Source organism: Oncorhynchus gorbuscha, linkage group LG10 (genome assembly GCF_021184085.1).
Source record: "Oncorhynchus gorbuscha isolate QuinsamMale2020 ecotype Even-year linkage group LG10, OgorEven_v1.0, whole genome shotgun sequence".
Lineage (NCBI taxonomy): Eukaryota > Metazoa > Chordata > Actinopteri > Salmoniformes > Salmonidae > Oncorhynchus > Oncorhynchus gorbuscha.
The window spans coordinates 65,187,306-65,207,118 of NC_060182.1; the positions used below are offsets into that span (position 1 = coordinate 65,187,306).

A 19,813-nucleotide genomic window follows, 5' to 3' on the forward strand; every position below is an offset into this window, starting at 1 on the left:
TTCTTATTTTTTGGATCAACATTTATTTCTGACTCGAAGGTAGTACACATTTGGCAGTGTGTATTATTCCAAGATCAGCATCAACATGTGGCGAATATTGTCATAAAAACACAGCAGGCTTTTCAACTTAAATTTCCATCTGACCTAGTAGGGTATAAGGATCACGTATTAACAATACAAATATAGATATTATCTCCTGACCTCAGCAAGTTTTTCTATGCTAATATAAAGTGGACAGTGTAATGCCATGTACGTTCAGATACAGAGAGCGAGGGCCCCATCAGTTGTTTGTGTGATATAGAATTACAAGGCTTCTAGGAATGACGTCAGGCTCTACATTAATGCACCGACATGAGCCACTGTCTCCTGCCACAGCTGTTCCAAACCCCCCTCCAATTAATATCGAAATGATCACCATCCCTCTGGAATGCAGGGGTAGAGGCCTCTTTGTATTGCCTATTATCAGCTTGGACTATCCGATAGAAGGCAGACCGTAATGTACCAGTATTAAAACAGAAATAACACAATAGCAAGGCCACAAGCCACAAGGTATGGAGCTAGTAATCAATGTTTATCTTGTTAATCTATCTGCATCTCTCTCTCTTCCTCCTGGCTAGTGGGGCACATACATTAGCACAAAGCATGGCTCCTCAGAAAGAGAAGGGGAAGTAGGGACATAGAGAGAGCACTGTGGAAGCAGACACAGAAGATCCTTTAGGGAAGTCTGCAGGCTAGGGACAGAGCATTGATAGAGCTGTGTGTGTGTGTGTGTTTGTGTGTGAAGAGAGAGCTGTGTTAAGGGGCCCCAATAGAACCAGGGAAGCCCTAACATTTAGGGGGCATTTTGGGGATTCAGGGCTTGAGGTGTCATGTTGAGGTACTCCAGCACGAACACCTGCAGGATCTTGTTGAGGTTCTCGATGGTGGAGCGGTCCAGGTTCTGCTCGTTGTCATCAAACGTGTGCCACACAGAGGGGAAGGGGGTGGGGATGAGATGGAGGACACGCACACCTGAAAATAAACCAGAATACAAATCTCATTAGTACCCTACAGAACACAGCCAAGCGTATGTCAGACCCAGTGTGTTAGTTTACCTCTGTTGAGGAATGGCATGTGGTCATCCTGCACCGGACCCACAGGCATACCGGGCCAGAAGTACTGTACATCGTTTGGATGGTCCTTCAGGTGGCCCGTGTTGTGCAAACGACGCTCTGAAAAGAGAAGGAACATTCAACATAGTGCAAATGGCTTAGCTAATATGAGAGAGAGAGACAGCCAGAGGCTGATAGAATAACAGAACAGAGAGTGAGTGCTCACCGATGTTCTGCATTCTGGTGAGCCACCGGGCAGTGTTGGGGAACTGGTTGCCAAAGCGTGGGCTGGGGCCTCCAATCAAGTCTAAGAGCAAAAACAGGTCCTGGAGGAGAGGGAGAAAGAAGGGAAGAGGAGAGTGAGGAGAGGAAGAAATTGAAGACAAAGGATCCCCTCAGGTCAGTGTGTGAGAGGGTCCACCAGCCAGGTCTCATGGGAAAGTAATTCTCTAAAGCCTGGAGATAACTCCCTAAAAGTTCACTACCTCGAAGCTTTGAAATGTAGGATGACATCATGCTTTCCACCACGTGAAACACTACCAGGGCCGGTATTATGGGTGGGCTTAGAGGGCCGGCCCTCTAGTACGTCCTTGCCTGTCCAAATTAAATATTGATAATTTATTTGACCAAGACGGGCTCCGATAGAAAGACGCATCAATCTCAGATAAACCATCCGACCTAGTGAAAACAGTGCCCCTCTCTGTATTAGTCTGATATTTCTTCATTTCTTCCTTTTTACTTTTTGGATTATGTGTGTATTGTTTTGTATTGCTAGGTATTACTGTATTGTTTTGTATTACTGTTTTGTATTGCTGTATTGTTTTGTATCGCTAGGTATTGCTGTATTGTTTTGTATTGCTGTTTTGTATTGTTTTGTATTGCTGTATTGTTTTTTATTGCTAGGTATTGCTGTATTGTTTTGCATTGCTGTTTTGTATTGCTGTATTGTTTTTTTATTGCTGTATTGTTTTGTATTGCTGTATTATTGTATTTCTGTATTGTTTTGTATCGTTTAGTATTGCTGTATTGCTAGGTATTACTGAATTGTTTTGTATTGCTGTATTGTTTTTTATTGCTAGGTATTACTGTATTGTTTTGTATTGCTGTATTGTTTTGTATTGCTGTATTGCTGTTTTGTACTGCTGTATTGTTTTGTATTGCTAGGTATTACTGTATTGTTTTGTATTGCTGTATTGTATTGCTGTGCTGTATTGCTGTATTGCTAGGTATTGCTGTATTGCTAGGTATTACTGTATTGTTTTGTATTGCTGTATTTGTATTATTTTTTTTTTTGTATTGCTGTATTGTTTTGTATTTGTTTTGTATTGCTTTATTGTTTTGTATTACTGTATTGCTGTATTATTTCTTTATTAATAGGTATTGCTGTATTGTTTTGTATTGCTGTATTGTTTTTTTATTGCTAGGTATTACTGTATTGTTTTTTATTGCTAGGTATTGCTGTATTGTTTTGTATTACTGTATTGCTGTATTGTTTTGTATTGCTAGGTATTGCTGTATTGCTGTATTGTTTTGTATTGCTTTATTGTTTTGTATTGCTAGGTATTACTGTATTGCTGTATTATTTTTTTATTGCGAGGTATTGCTGTATTGTTTTGTATTGCTGTATTATTGTATTGCTGTATTGTTTTGTATTGCTAGGTATTGCTGTATTGTTTTGTATTGCTAGGTATTACTGTATTGCTGTATTGTTTTTTATTGCTAGGTATTACTGTATTGTTTTGTATTGCTGTATTGTTTTTTATTGCTAGGTATTGCTGTATTGTTTTGTATTGCTAGGTATTGCTGTATTGCTGTATTGTTTTTTATTGCTAGGTATTGCTGTATTGTTTTGTATTACTGTATTGCTGTATTGTTTTGTATTGGTATTGCTGTATTGCTGTATTGTTTTGTATTGCTTTATTGTTTTGTATTGCTAGGTATTACTGTATTGCTGTATTATTTTTTTATTGCGAGGTATTGCTGTATTATTGTATTTCTGTATTGTTTTGTATTGCTAGGTATTACTGTATTGTTTTGTATTGCTGTATTGTTTTTTATTGCTAGGTATTGCTGTATTGTTTTGTATTGCTGTATTGTTTTGTATTGTTTGGTATTGCCGTTTTTGTATTGCTAGGTATTACTGTATTGTTTTGTATTGCTGTATTGTTTTTTATTAATATGTATTACTGTATTGTTTTGTATTGCTGTATTGTATTGTTTTTTGTATTGTTTTGTATTGCTGTTTTGTATTGCTAGGTATTACTGTATTGTTTTGTGTTACTGTATTGTTTTGTATAACTGTATTGCTGTATTGTTTTTGTATTGTTAGGTATTTCTGTATTGTTTTGTATTGCTGTATTGCTAGGTATTACTGGATTGTTTTGTATTGCTGTATTGTTTTTTATTGCTAGGTATTGCTGTATTGCTGTATTGCTGTATTGTTTTGTATTGCTAGGTATTGCTGTATTGCTGTATTGTTTTGTATTGCTAGGTATTGCTGTATTGCTTTATTGTTTTGTATTGCTAGGTATTACTGTATTGCTCTATTATTTTTTATTAATAGGTATTGCTGTATTGTTTTGTATTGCTAGGTATTGCTGTTTTGTATTGCTGTATTACTGTATTGTTTTGTATTGCTGTATTGCTAGGTACATACATTTACATTTAAGTCATTTAGCAGACGCTCTTATCCAGAGCGACTTACAAATTGGTGCATTCACCTTATGACATCCAGTGTAATGCTGTATTGCTAGGTATTACTGTATTGCTGTGTAGTTTTGTATTGCTGTATTGTTTTGTATTGCTAGGTATTACTGTATTGCTGTATTGCTATGTATCACTGTATTGTTGGAGCCAGAAACACAAGCATTTCGTTGCACCTGCGATAACATCAGCAAATCTGTGTACGAGATTTGTATGTGTAGCCCATGTGTCTGGCATGTTGTACTCTTTTTGGCCAGACAGCATCAGATACATGGGCTACATACAGTAAGACTCAGGGAACTGTTTTTCTCGCTTGGATGCTTCTCCGGTGAGATTGTTTCAGCCACTTGTGAATTTAAGGAAAGTTGGTGAGTTCAGTGTCACTGTCTGTAGTGTCAGATAAACATGTTCTCTGTTATGGAATTATTTTGGAAGAACGTGCGAAGGTAACCTAGTGAAGTGATTGAAGTGATTTGTTTGACAGACAGACAAATACATCATGACTGGTTGTGTTCATGCCACATTAAAAGGTAATATATTTGTATAGTTAAATTATGTCTTTAGCCCCCCCCACCCACCCACCCCAGTCAGAAAATGCCCATCCAACTGACTCATTCTGGCGCTAGTCCTGAACACTGGCACCATGCCAAATTCATGGTCCCTCTCTAAAACACACACATACCTCACTGCGGGACTATGAGCCTCTCTGAAACAGTCTCCTTTATCTCTTCCCTGACAGGAAAGGTGCTCTACTTGTTTAAACAACAGTAGTACTAGCTCTCCATAGCTAGGATACGGCAAGAATACCGAATAACACATCTTATATTTATTTGACATAATGTTATTGTAGATGGCATGATAAATGTCCAAATATATTCCACTACTCAAGCCTCCCTAATGGTTGCTTGTCAAGGCTGAAAGATGTTTATAAATCAAACATATGAAGGACAGATGCTTTAAGATGGCACTGCAACTGGGTGAATATTAGGTCCCCATGTGCTGAATTGGCTGAATTTGTGCTTAGTTGTTTGAATATATGCCTGTAATGCCTGACATACAATGCCATGCAGTTGGTTGGTGTCTGTGGCTCCAGGTGGGTGTGCTGTGTTCTCCATCGTCTGGGCCAGGTGGCGGGAGCCGTACAGGGAGTCTGTAGAGGTCCACTGGAACAGAGCCTCCTCTCCATCAAAGAACAACAGCTGGAGAGACAGGTTGGGATTGGATCCCTGGTAGGAGATGAGCGGGAGAGAGAAAAAGAGAGGTGGTGGCCAGAAAGTGAAAGAGATGTTTATTAGTCACTGCAAACAGTACTTGGGGAACTACTGGTTTGAACTTTTAGCTTTGCTGCCACCTACTGGTTTAAACAAAACACTGCTATGAAGAAATCGGTATTCAGTTTGTCAATTCAGGGTGGCCTTTGCCACTGTCTGTAGTGTCAGATAAACAGGTCCCCTAGCCTGACCCTATGGCTGCCCCTGTCACTCAGGACCCATCCCCTCAGATTGAGGACAGCTGACCCATGGAGCAGGACAGCACAAACAGCAAAATTGTAAATGTAAATGTGAGGAGGCTCTGTGACAGCTATGTCCATCTCTTTTCATCTCTCATCTCTCAATTCTTTGTTGATCTTGGCTACAGGTGTGTAAAAACTTTGAGTGAGTTTTTACAAACTTTTCTGATCTAATATTGCTTTTCAAACATAAATTATTGTACAGACTAAAGTGGACACATGAGAAAATTCTAAACCTTTCCCCACCTTCAGAGTCTTCAGCTCCTGGTCCAGAGCCCGTACCAGCTCCAACATCATGGCACAGGGCACAGCTGAGTCCGTGGCACCCAGGAACTCACGCCCATGCCACTGGGGAGGGTAGTACTTGGAGTCATAGTGGCACGCCAGCACCAGACGACGCTTGGCGGAAGGGTTGAGGGTAGCAATGATGTTGTTGAAGGTCATGGGACCATAAGGGGTGTGTGACTCAAACTTGTCCTCCTTAACATCCCAGCCTGCCCTCAGAGAACCCAGAGTGCTCTTGATGTGCTAGTGGGAGACAGACATGTTGCACAATTAAATAGACAAAGCATTGGGGAACACATTGGGAAACGTTTATCCCGGTAACTGACTAAAAAGAAGTGACTAAACCCCCTCTCCTACATACACTGACAAGTCTAATCACGCCAATGACATAAGTAGACTGCACACAGTCGATTGTTCATGCTGTCAGCCATGGGGATACCGACCTGTTGCGCTGCCAGGCTGCCTGCAGAGTTGGGGTACCGTGTCACTAGCAGAGGCCTGAGGTCCCTCTGCCACATCTGGTTCAGGTCTGTGTGTGACAGGACCCTGGTGATGTCACTGGAGCTGAGGGTGCTGGGCTTGTGGCTGATCTAGACAGACAAGTGGAGAAGAGAGAAGAAAGCACAAGATAATCAGGATTAGGGGTGCTCTGACAACCATGAGGACAGGAACAAGTGGCTTTTCTTCATTACCACCTGTTTAGTTGAGACAGAGGCCCTGGCAGAGAGGCTGTCATTGAAAGAGGCACCAGGGATGCTCCTCATTAATCACAATCAGTTCAGCCGAGGTAGATTAGTTCAACCTCTCAGAAAGCGATTAACAAAGACAGCCATGCAGGGAAACTAAGACCATGGCTAATCACTACGACCTTGTTCCAATATCTACAGTGTGCAAATGGAAATATACAGTTTAAAACACCGTGAAAGAACATTGCGCTACAGTTGCAACTTGCACATCTTTAAAATGGAGAAAGGGAAACTCTCTAGTGATGCATTCAAATTGAGGAACAGGCTAGGCAGGAAATACACATGACACATAGATCATCACAGTCTCTTAATATACTGTAGCTTTGTCGAATATCTAGAGTTCAGGATATAGGCTACTGTATGGTTTCAAACTCTCGGTTTACACCTTGCTATACAATCATTTGTATAGTGTGTCTGGCTGATGTCTACCAAGACAAGCTACAATACAACACAATATTTGCTTTATTGGTCCATTTGCACAGAGATTGTTTTTGTTTTTTGTTGCTGTCACAGTACCCAAGCTACATCATTAGACAAGGTTAACCAATCGTTGAAAACCCCAAGGTTACCCAACAATTGAACAATCCAAAGTGATGCAAGTGAGCTAGTTTATTCTTGTTTTCGTATAGGAATGATACACTCTGTGTCTCTGTGTACATTTATGGTTTGACAAGACTGTTCATGACTGATTTGACAAGATTGTGTATGCCTGTAGTGAACTCGAGCACCTTTGCTGCGAGACATTTCAGGAGACGAGAAGCGATCACAGATCCAGGAAACATGATTGAAGGTTTTAAATAAACTGGCAGGTTACTACAGCTGCGGCTTGTGTGAAAGGTATGCAAGCAGGCAGCTCAGAAATATGAAGGGTGCTTGCTAATACATTTCCCCTGCCTCTCACAGGTAGCCTCCCATAGATAAATGATGGAAAGATTTTCATACCTTGGACGACAAAGCATATCACGAGTATTTTGTAGGCTTGATGATGAGGGAGAAAAACAAACAAGTCCACAAAATAAGCCTTAATAGCATTCTAGGAAGAAACCCATGGACACAAGGTATTGATCATATTCCGTTCCACCTGCCCCGATCGTTTTTGTTTGGTCTCAAAGTTCACCTGCCTCTTGTGCAGTGATCCTCTGTTGTCCTGGTAACTGGGACTGAGCGCCAGGACAGTAAGTGGTAGAAAAGATGGTGAATAAGAGAATAACACCACCATTTCAACAGCCTTCCCCTGTAGCCTGAACTGTGCTCTGAAGATCAGCAGCTCTCTATGGTTTCAGTGTATAATTTGCATGAGGTGATCTGGCTGAGGAGATGGATCTGTGTTATGAAACTGATGTCTGGGTTCTCTGGGGCTCAGACTGAAAGTTCAACATCAACATGAACAGAGCATGGTCTTTCTTCTCTCTCCATTTAGCAGGTTCCATTGCAAAAGGTAATAACAGTGTGGGCTAATAACATATTTACACATGGTCTATTAACCAATGAAAAACAGTAATACACTGGTTATGAATCTGGTGATAATATTTCAATTGGTCACAATCATGTTTTGTTATAGGATTACATGCCCTGCATAGGCCTACTCTTGTCATTTCTCTGCCAACCATCCGCATGGTTTGATCACAGAGACCTAAAAACAACACTGTGGGGATACAGTATTGCAATATCTCTTTCTAAGAGGTGTGCTTTAAGGGAATGGGCTCACACATTGATCTAAGAAAGGGTTAAAAGGGGCTCCACTTTAGATCTATAAATATCAAGATCTGCAATTGGTGGATCAATGATGACTGTGCTGCTATAGCAACGAGACAAAGAGAAGAGAGGATGAACAACATGGGACCTGAATGGCCAAGCACCCTTTATATCAAAGAAATTACACATCTCTTGCAAATGAAGTGTAGGCCTATTAAGGATGCATTAAATGGCATTTGAGGTGAGAGTTGTAAAAACAAACTGTGGTTTATTGTTATTTTTGAATTGATTATTTTATTTAAATTACAAACCTGTGAAAATAAATGATTTGCAATATTATTAAATATATATAAATTGAAATGCAAACATTCTCAAGACTGCCTGTCTACTATCATCTCTCCTTAGTCATTCATTGCCTTTTTGCCCACCTGTCTCTTTAGAAAATTACAACTTTGTGACATATTCTAAATGAATGTAGGCTATATCAATCAAATATGTTATGCAATAGAAAGGAGGAATTTAGTAATAACTTTTTTTGTTTTGATAAAAGCAACAAGAACATGCACACAATCATTGAACCGTGTACTGTAATATTTTTTGTAGCCTACCTTATCTTGTGTCCATGGGACCTGTGCTCTCTGTCCATTGATATTATCGATAAATGTTGCACAAATGCTCACTACATAAAATAAATGTATACGCGGACTGGAGCGACGTTCAGTCATCGCGGCGGTTTCTCTCACTGAACATTCAAAGCTTCTCCTCAGTGTAATCTCGGATCATGTGAAAAACATGAGGGAGGACCAGAGGCATTTTACAGGCGTCACTGTTTTTTTTTTTTTTTATCCCAAGGCGCCACAGAGCAGATGGTCTATTTATGTGAATTTGCCTTTTTGGTTTCAAGTTTGATTTGTTGTGAAGGCTTCAATTCGATTTAGCTGATAAAAACATATTAGATCAGAAAAGCTTGCATCTATACATGTATCTGCATTTTATGAGGCATGGTAATCAAACAATACAAGTAAACAATTATAGGTTCAAATGTAAGCATAGCCTTTCCAAGTGAATTCATAATTTACATTTGAGATATTTCAATTAGCCTACTTTCCTATAGTAAAGTAATCAAACTGTGGGAACTGAACTGCGCAGCGAGAACAGCGTATGCAGTGCCTTGATCTCCCGCTTGATTTGATGTGGCGCGGGAATAGACTGTCATTGTGAAAGCACCCCCAACTGGCACTTGGTCTCATCTCACGTGGGTCTCTTCTGTAGACCAGGAAGTGCCGAGTCCGACTTCTACAAATGACAAAACATTACTCACTAATACAGTTGCAATCAGTACGATTGTGGCATTATTTCGCTAATTGTGTAACAGTTGTTGTATCTCACGTGTCATATCGTATTGCAGCTATTTTGGAAAAGGTTTCCTGTTTTGAAGTCACGATTTATGGAAAGACAGATCGTTGCATTGAAGCAAGAATTGGCACAATTAGGAAAGGTATGTCTCTTTACATTGATTGAATACCAGTGGTCTAGTTAGCTGTTGCCTAGTGCTTGCTGTGGCTATCAGCAGACAAAGTTAGTGTGGGGTTGGGTTTGAGCATAGAGATAGATAGAGGACTCTATTGCCAAAACAATGGTCTTAGCATGGGCAGCACCTTTGAGGACTTACTCAATTTTAAAGTAGTCAACTGGGTGGGTAGGAAGGATGTGACAAATTGAAAATGTTGCGTAATGTTTAAACAGCCGTTTAAATAATTTTTTCCCCTGTTAAAATTATAAGAAAAAATCATTAAATTCCACAAATTTACATGACAGAATAATAGTTCTACAACATGTGACCGCTAGGGCTGGGCAATGAAGTTATATCTACCGCAACCCATTAGACATAGACATGGTAACTTAAAAAAATAAGTAACAGAATTCTGCTAGGGCAAAACATTTAGTGTTTTTTCCTAATAATAAACATCGCTGATTGATGTGTTGCTGTGCTGTTTTTTATGGTATGGTAGCTAGATATGTTTTATTTCTACTAAATGTCTTGGTAAGTCACGGTATTTAACACAACAAGACGAAGAGGCAGATTTCCACCTCTTCGTCTGAAGAGGTGTAGCAGGGATCGGACCAAAACACAGCGTGGTAAGTGTCAATATCGTTTTTAAAAAACATAAACTGAACACTAGAACTTCAAAACAATAAATGTGAACATGAACGAAAACCAAACCGAAACAGTCCCGTGTGGTGACAGACACGGAAACAAACACCCACAAACCAACATTGAAACCCAGGCTACCTAAATATGGTTCTCAATCATGGACAACGATAAACAGCTGCCTCTGATTGAGAACCATATCAGGCCAAACATAGAAATGGAAAAACATAGAAAAACACACATAGACTGCCCACCCCAACTCACGCCCTGACCATACTAAATAAAGACAAATCAAAGGAAATAAAGGTCAGAACGTGACACATTTTAAGGTTTCTTCTGAGTTACAGTTCATATAAGAATATATGGATTTCACATAACTGTGAATACATATATGCATATGTTGGTCACAGAAAACTTAACAAAAAGCTTGGTATGTGTATCTGAAAACCAGTCAGTATCTGATGTGACAACCATTTGCCTCATGCAGCGTGTCATCTACTTCACATAGAGTTGATCAAGCTGTTGATTATGGCATGTGGAATGTTGTTCCACTCCTCTTCAATGGCTGTGCGTTGCTGGATATTGGCGGGAACTGGAACACGCTGTCGATCATGTCGATCCAGAGCATCCCAAACATGCGCAATGGGTGACATGTCTGGTGAGTTGGCCTCTAAAATGACATTACAGGCGGCTTATGGTAGAGAAATAAACATTAAATTATCTGGCAACAGTTCTGGTGAACATTTCTACAGTCAGCATACCAATTGCACACTCCCTTAAAACATGAGACATCTGTGGCGTTGTGTGACACAACTGCACATTTTAGTGTCCTTTAAAAAAAAATCACCAGCACAAGGTGCACCTGTGTAATGATCATAACGTTTAATCAGCTTCTTGATATTCCACACCTGTCAGGTGGATGAATTATCTTGGCAAAGGAGAAATGCTCACTAACAAGGATTTAAACAAATGTTTTGATAGCAATCATATTTTTGTACCTATGGAACATTTTTGGGATATTTGATTTCATCTCATGAAACATGGGACCAACACTTTACATGAAACGTTTATATTTTTGTTTAGTACACGTTTTTAGGAGATTGTTCTGCGCGTAGGCAGCAAGGCAGGCTGCGCGCTGCAGCTCACAATTATTTGATTGACAGTTCTGATCGCCTAGTGATGGATGTTAGTCCCGCTTCAGAATTTTCATTCCTTTACAGAAAAGTAAAATCAATGCATGTTCATATGTCCAGAGAAGGGTTTGTGTCGTCATTTAAAAACAGCCTATCCTAAAAGATGGACAAACAAACAAACCTGCTGTAGCCGAGGCGCATTCAATTTCATTATGTCTGAAAGGCGTAATCGATAAAGGCTACCGGTAGCCTACTGTAATTTAATATTATGAGGCAAAAACGAAGATTAGGCTACCCCGTGCCTCTGTGTCCCGGCGACATCGGTGCCATGAATAGGCTATTATATTCTACACGCAACAGTCCGAAGACTGAACACACCGTTGCAACAATAACAAGGAGTCAGAGAAGGCAGGCCAGCGCGAGGTGGAGAGAGTTTTGGTATTCTGCATCTCGAAATGTATTATTTTACATGCCTTGCAAATTCACGAATGTAGCCTAAAGTTTGCATCTTCTTTTATGGTTTTATTTGAATTACACAACTTTCCCAGGCCTTTATAGCCTATCAATCAAAACACAGAAAATAATATGTTTTTGTGATAACTGCACTGTGCTTTTAATTAAGTGGGTGGGGGGGGGGGGGGACAAATGAACTTTGTTTTTCGGTGAGGGATTTTTCATAACATTAAGGATCCCAACTTCGTTTAAACGTTTTAACATTCACCCCCATAGTGGGAAGGATCACATAATTATATCTGGGTCATCAGGAGGGATCAGCCAATTAATTATGATCGTGCGCAAACATTCCATTACTGCGGGTAGCAGTAAATCGCCAACCTTGGCTTTATACCTGTTGAAACAACACACTCCAGGTGGCAGTAAGCACACTGTCAGTTTGTTTTCCAAATTATAGAAGTAGTAGAAGAAAATTGACTACTAGATCGCCTTAAATTTGCTGCCCGTATGCAGATGCCACATGGGATAGATACAAAGAAGTGTCCTCTATCATTCTCTATGGATTAGAGTTGGGGTGGCCAGGGGGTGGCTAAGGCTACTTCAGGGGGTCCATAGACCATGACAGAAAATGTGTGTGTAACCCTAACCTGACATCTAAGGAGCATGAATGAATCCTATGATTCCTATGATTCACTTAACCTGGAGTTCTTCAATGTGGCAGATTGGGTTACTTCACAAGAATTCTTTAAAATACTATGAATAGTCAGTGTCTCTACCTCGGAACTGCAGCTCAATTTCTCTCTCTCTTTCTCTCTCTCTTTCTCTCTTTCTCACTCACTCACTCACTCACTCACTCACTCACTCACTCACTCACTCACTCACTCACACACACACTCACACACACACTGTACTCACTGGAGAGACTTGGGTCACTCTGTTTTTGTGAGTATATAATCTGGGTCTTCAAGTGTTGAATGTCCAACATATTTTCAGAAAATAAAGCTCAAGCACCAAGGAGATAAGATAGCATTTGTGTGGTACATACATTTACAAAAAAGTACATTTACCCAAAAACACACTGCAATTTGACATACCAGGTATCAAGCAGAAATGGACTTGAAATGGACAAACTTACAGTATCATATTTATGCTCATATATATTATGTTAACTAATAGCAAAGAAACGTTTTGGAATTGTCCTTAGGTGGGTTTTAATCAGTTCCAAAGCTGAGAAGCTTCTCTCGCAAGAAACACTGCTGACTGGTGTAACAACAGAAATCTTACAAAGTCTAAATAGCTCATGGAAGACCTCTTTTTATAAGGTTCTAGAAACACAACAAAGTCAAGGAGAGTAGACGGTCAGTCCCTTCCACTTTTCTCTCCCCTATCAAGAAGCCGCCTGGTTTGATGAGCCTCGTGTTTGAGGTCATCTAAATCCGACTCAAAGGTCTGAGCAAAGGCAAGCAGAGACTCTTCATTCCAGAATGTTGTAGTCTTTGGGGTGAGAGACTGGACCCCTTGCATTATCTCGCAATTCTTCTTTGAAAAACGCCTCTGCAGCTCAGCTGTGAGACTGTCAAGCACCTGATAAAAGACAGCTCTTTGGAAGCTCTCACCATCACTTTGGTCACTATTTTTCTGTCCTACAGTGCTCATCAATGAGGCATTAAATCTTACGCTTGTTTTAGGCTATCTTTTACATACTGTTTGTACACTTATTTTGCAGGGCTCTGCAATCTCTTCAACCTCTTTCCATAGGTCTCCAAAATAACCCTCACTTCTGTAGTCCTGTAATGTGTCTGTAAGGGCACCTACTAGGTCCACAGCCCTTGCTAGGTCAAGAGAGCTTGATTGGAGCATGTCAGAAAGACATTTGGCATCACCAAGCACTTTACAAAAGGTAACCAAAAACCCTATGAAATGTAAATCTATCTGAGAAAGAAGGCCCCTTGCCTCCACTGATCTATCACCACTATTTTCAAGTGCGATATCCTGTAGCACTCTCAAAACTTCTGGAAGCCTGTCCCTCAGATTACGGCATACCATGTATCTGCATGCCCACCTCACATCCGTAAGTCTCCGTAGTTCCCTGGGCTGCTGCTGTGGATACGGCTCTTTCTGAACTGCAAGCCACTTGAGATGAACGTACGAGCCAGATACAACGTTATAAAGCTTCTGCAGGAGAGCAAAAACATAAACTGCCTCAGGCACTGATTTTACAGATTCAAACCATGTGCATTACAGTGCACATAACATTCAAATCTTGCACTGTTTTTAATCCGTGCAGACACACCAGAATGCTTTCCACTCATGATGGATGCACCATCATAGCCTTGCCCCACAAGATTATTTCTGTAGTCCAGACCATGTTTTTCAAGGCAATCAATTTTGTGAGACCTGCTGCATCTAAGTTTTCAGCTGACTGAAAGTGTAAAAAACCTTCGTGGATGTCCCCGTTGTAATAGTACCTTTTTTCTTTACACCTTTGATTTCATCTGCAATTACACGAAACACTTCGCTTTCTTTTACTTCTCTTATTATTTCACTTTGTACCATCTCAGCTAAACCCCCAAGAACTTTGTTCTGGATTTGGTGGCTTGTGTACTTAGCATTGCCAAATGCATTCATCCTTTTCTCTATGAGAGGGTCATGCTTTGCTATTTCTTCTAAGATTGTCAAAAAATGACCCTTGCTGTGAGAGTCATCAGACTCTCGATGACCTCTCTGCGCTATATTTTGAGTGGCAGTTAATAGGAGCACATCTGCAGTTGTTTTAATGTAAAGTACAGTTTTCCTCCACTTTCTTTTTCCGGTTCTCATTTATGACGACATCTAACATTGATGAGTTGCTGTCAATAGCCCTTTTATACTGATTCCAAGCATATGTAGCATTGATATGATGCTCTGCCTTTGAATGGAGCTTAAACCCAGAATCTTTAAACTGAGCCTTTTTCCAGTTACAAAACCCTAACTGTGATGTGAAGGCAGATTCAGGTGTATTGGGCAGAGAAAAATGCCTACAGGCGAAACAACAAGTAGAATCTTGATTTACAGAATATTCAAGCCATGAAATGTCTTTATACCAGGAGCTGTTGAAAGCCCTTTTCCTAATACCATGCCGAGTTCTGGGAAATGTTTTCAAACACGGCTGTACAGGACCCTCTTCTCTGGATCTTGAAATGTCTGAAATACACGTTAAATAATGTGCCATATCTCTATAGAAATGTAGAATTAAGGGATCCACAAGATTAGATACTAACAGCTGCTAACTAAAATTGTCATGTTTTGTCATTGATTATCATGCCTTGTCCCTGTTCTTCTCCTTCTATTCGTTTCCCTCTGCTGGTCTTATTAGGTTCTTTCCCTCTTTCTATCCCTCTCTCTCCCCCTCCCTCTCTCACTCTCCCGCTCTCTCTTCTCTCTATCGTTCCGTTCCTGCTCCCAGCTGTTCCTATTCCCCTAATCAATCATTTAGTCTTCCCACACCTGTTCCCGATCCTTTTCCCTGATTAGAGTCCCTATTTCTCTCCTTGTTATTCGTTTCTGCCCTGTCGGTTCCTTGTCTAGAATTCACCGTGCTTTGTTTGTGTATCGCCCTGTCGTGTCGTGTTTTCCTCAGATGCTGCGTGGTGAGCAGGTGTCTGAGTCTGTAGTCTCCAGTTGTCCTCGTCATTTCGAGTGAAAGTTGTGTTTTTTGATTGTATTTACTTTACTGGATTAAAGACTCTGTTTTCGCCAAGTCGCTTTTGGGTCCTCTTTCACCTGCATGACAGAAGGAACCGACCAAGGAATGGACCCAGCGACTTCAGACGCTCGTTACACTGCCGTCGAGATCCAAGGAGCCATGCTCGGCAGACACGAGCAGGAATTGTCTGCTGCTCGCCATGCCGTGGAGAACCTGGCCGCTCAGGTTTCCGACCTCTCTGGACAGTTCCAGAGTCTTCGTCTCGTGCCACCTGTTACTTCCTGGCCTGCCGAGACTCCAGAACCTAGGGTTAATAACCCACCTTGCTACTCCGGGCAGCCCACTGAGTGCCGCTCCTTTCTCACGCAGTGTGAGATTGTGTTCTCTCTCCAACCCAACACATACTCTAGAGAGAGAGCTCGGGTTGCTTACGTCATTTCACTCCTTACTGGCCGGGCTCGAGAATGGGGCACAGCTATCTGGGAGGCAAGGGCTGATTGCTCTAACAAGTACCAGAACTTTAAAGAGGAGATGATTCGGGTTTTTGACCGTTCAGTTTTTGGTAGGGAGGCTTCTAGGGCCCTGGCTTCCCTATGCCAAGGTGAACGGTCCATAACGGATTATTCTATTGAGTTTCGCACTCTTGCTGCCTCTAGTGAGTGGAACGAGCCGGCGCTGCTCGCTCGTTTTCTGGAGGGACTCCACGCAGTGGTTAAGGATGAGATTCTCTCCCGGGAGGTTCCTTCAGATGTGGACTCTTTGATTGCTCTCGCCATCCGCATAGAACGACGGGTAGATCTTCGTCACCGGGCTCGTGGAAGAGAGCTCGCATCAACGGTGTTTCCCTGCTCCGCATCGCAACCATCTCCCTCCTCTGGCTCAGAGACTGAGCCCATGCAGCTGGGAGGGATTCGCATCTCGACTAAGGAGAGGGAACGGAGGATCACCAACCGCCTGTGCCTCTATTGCGGAGTTGCTGGACATTTTGTTAATTCATGTCCAGTAAAAGCCAGAGCTCATCTGTAAGCGGAGGGCTACAGGTGAGCGCAACTACTCAAGTCTCTCCATCAAAATCCTGTACTACTTTGTCGGTCCATCTACGCTGGACCGGTTCGGGTGCTACATGTAGTGCCTTGATAGACTCTGGGGCTGAGGGTTGTTTCATGGACGAAGCATGGGTTCGGAAACATGACATTCCTTTCAGAGAGTTAGAGAAGCCTACGCCCATGTTCGCCTTAGATGGTAGTCATCTTCCCAGTATCAGATTTGAGACACTACCTTTAACCCTCACAGTATCTGGTAACCACAGTGAGACTATTTCTTTTTTGATTTTTCGTTCACCGTTTACACCTGTTGTTTTGGGTCATCCCTGGCTAGTATGTCATAATCCTTCTATTAATTGGTCTAGTAATTCTATCCTATCCTGGAACGTTTCTTGTCATGTGAAGTGTTTAATGTCTGCCATCCCTCCCGTTTCTTCTGTCCCTACTTCTCAGGAGGAACCCGGCGATTTGACAGGAGTGCCGGAGGAATATCATGATCTGCGCACGGTCTTCAGTCGGTCCCGAGCCAACTCCCTTCCTCCTCACCGGTCGTATGATTGTAGTATTGATCTCCTTCCGGGGACCACTCCTCCTCGGGGTAGACTATACTCTCTGTCGGCTCCCGAACGTAAGGCTCTCGAGGATTATTTGTCTGTGTCTCTTGACGCCGGTACCATTGTGCCTTCTTCCTCTCCGGCCGGGGCGGGGTTCTTTTTTGTTAAGAAGAAGGACGGTACTCTGCGCCCCTGCGTGGATTATCGAGGGCTGAATGACATAACGGTTAAGAATCGTTATCCGCTTCCCCTTATGTCATCAGCCTTCGAGATTCTGCAGGGAGCCAGGTGCTTTACTAAGTTGGACCTTCGTAACGCTTACCATCTCGTGCGCATCAGAGAGGGGGACGAGTGGAAAACGGCGTTTAACACTCCGTTAGGGCATTTTGAGTACCGGGTTCTGCCGTTTGGTCTCGCCAATGCGCCAGCTGTTTTTCAGGCATTAGTTAATGATGTTCTGAGAGACATGCTGAACATCTTTGTTTTTGTCTATCTTGACGATATCCTGATTTTTTCTCCGTCACTCGAGATTCATGTTCAGCACGTTCGACGTGTTCTACAGCGCCTTTTAGAGAATTGTCTCTACGTAAAGGCTGAGAAGTGCTCTTTTCATGTCTCCTCCGTTACTTTTCTCGGTTCCGTTATTTCCGCTGAAGGCATTCAGATGGATTCCGCTAAGGTCCAAGCTGTCAGTGATTGGCCCGTTCCAAGGTCACGTGTCGAGTTGCAGCGCTTTTTAGGTTTCGCTAATTTCTATCGGCGTTTCATTCGTAATTTCGGTCAAGTTGCTGCCCCTCTCACAGCTCTTACTTCTGTCAAGACGTGTTTTAAGTGGTCCGGTTCCGCCCAGGGAGCTTTTGATCTTCTAAAAGAACGTTTACGTCCGCTCCTATCCTCGTTACTCCTGACGTCACTAGACAATTCATTGTCGAGGTTGACGCTTCAGAGGTAGGCGTGGGAGCCATTCTATCCCAGCGCTTCCAGTCTGACGATAAGGTTCATCCTTGCGCTTATTTTTCTCATCGCCTGTCGCCATCTGAGCGCAACTATGATGTGGGTAACCGTGAACTGCTCGCCATCCGCTTAGCCCTAGGCGAATGGCGACAGTGGTTGGAGGGGGCGACGTTCCTTTTGTCGTTTGGACAGACCATAAGAACCTTGAGTACATCCGTTCTGCCAAACGACTTAATGCCCGTCAAGCTCGTTGGGCGTTGTTTTTCGCTCGTTTCGAGTTTGTGATTTCTTACCGTCCGGGTAGCAAGAACACCAAGCCTGATGCCTTATCCCGTCTGTTTAGTTCTTCTGTGGCTTCTACTGATCCCGAGGGGATTCTTCCTTATGGGCGTGTTGTCGGGTTAACAGTCTGGGGAATTGAAAGACAGGTTAAGCAAGCACTCACGCACACTGCGTCGCCGCGCGCTTGTCCTAGTAACCTCCTTTTCGTTCCTGTTTCCACTCGTCTGGCTGTTCTTCAGTGGGCTCACTCTGCCAAGTTAGCTGGTCATCCCGGTGTTCGAGGCACTCTTGCGTCTATTCGCCAGCGCTTTTGGTGGCCGACTCAGGAGCGTGACACGCGCCGTTTCGTGGCTGCTTGTTCGGACTGCGCGCAGACTAAGTCGGGTAACTCTCCTCCTGCCGGTCGTCTCAGACCGCTCCCATTCCTTCTCGACCATGGTCTCACATCGCCCTAGACTTCATTACCGGTCTGCCTTTGTCTGCGGGGAAGACTGTGATTCTTACGGTTGTCGATAGGTTCTCTAAGGCGGCACATTTCATTCCCTCGCTAAACTTCCTTCCGCTAAGGAGACGGCACAAATCATCATCGAGAATGTATTCAGAATTCATGGCCTCCCGTTAGACGCCGTTTCAGACAGAGGCCCGCAATTCACGTCACAGTTTTGGAGGGAGTTCTGTCGTTTGATTGGTGCGTCCGTCAGTCTCTCTTCCGGGTTTCATCCCCAGTCTAACGGTCAAGCAGAGAGGGCCAATCAGACGATTGGTCGCATACTACGCAGCCTTTCTTTCAGAAACCCTGCGTCTTGGGCAGAACAGCTCCCCTGGGCAGAATACGCTCACAATTCGCTTCCTTCGTCTGCTACCGGGTTATCTCCGTTTCAGAGTAGTCTGGGTTACCAGCCTCCTCTGTTCTCATCCCAGCTTGCCGAGTCCAGCGTTCCCTCCGCTCAAGCGTTTGTCCAACGTTGTGAGCGCACCTGGAGGAGGGTGAGGTCTGCACTTTGCCGTTACAGGGCACAGACTGTGAGAGCCGCCAATAAACGCAGGATTAAGAGTCCAAGGTATTGTTGCGGCCAGAGAGTGTGGCTTTCCACTCGCAACCTTCCTCTTACGACAGAGCGCACCTATTTACAAGGTACATAAGATCATGGACATGCGTTCTCGGGGACGGGGTCACCAATACTTAGTGGATTGGGAGGGTTACGGTCCTGAGGAGAGGAGTTGGGTTCCGTCTCGGGACGTGCTGGACCGTTCACTCATTGATGATTTCCTCCGTTGCCGCCAGGATTCCTCCTCGAGTGCGCCAGGAGGCGCTCGGTGAGTGGGGGGTACTGTCATGTTTTGTCATTGATTATCATGCCTTGTCCCTGTTCTTCTCCTTCTATTCGTTTCCCTCTGCTGGTCTTATTAGGTTCTTTCCCTCTTTCTATCCCTCTCTCTCCCCCTCCCTCTCTCACTCTCCCGCTCTCTCTTCTCTCTATCGTTCCGTTCCTGCTCCCAGCTGTTCCTATTCCCCTAATCAATCAT

General features: G+C 42.9%; 1 protein-coding gene across 1 annotated transcript; it reads right to left on the reverse strand.

Annotated features, from left to right (window-relative positions):
- Positions 1–8,815, reverse strand: qpct (glutaminyl-peptide cyclotransferase). Its single transcript, XM_046366658.1, has 7 exons — positions 8,639–8,815; positions 6,033–6,179; positions 5,551–5,832; positions 4,853–5,020; positions 1,318–1,417; positions 1,095–1,211; positions 1–1,011 (listed from the first exon to the last, which is right to left on the reverse strand). Exons 1-7 carry the CDS (start codon positions 8,753–8,755, stop codon positions 833–835), a joined length of 1,110 nt encoding a protein of 369 aa, XP_046222614.1. The 5' UTR covers positions 8,756–8,815; the 3' UTR covers positions 1–832.
- Between the last annotated feature and the right edge of the window lie 10,998 nt (positions 8,816–19,813).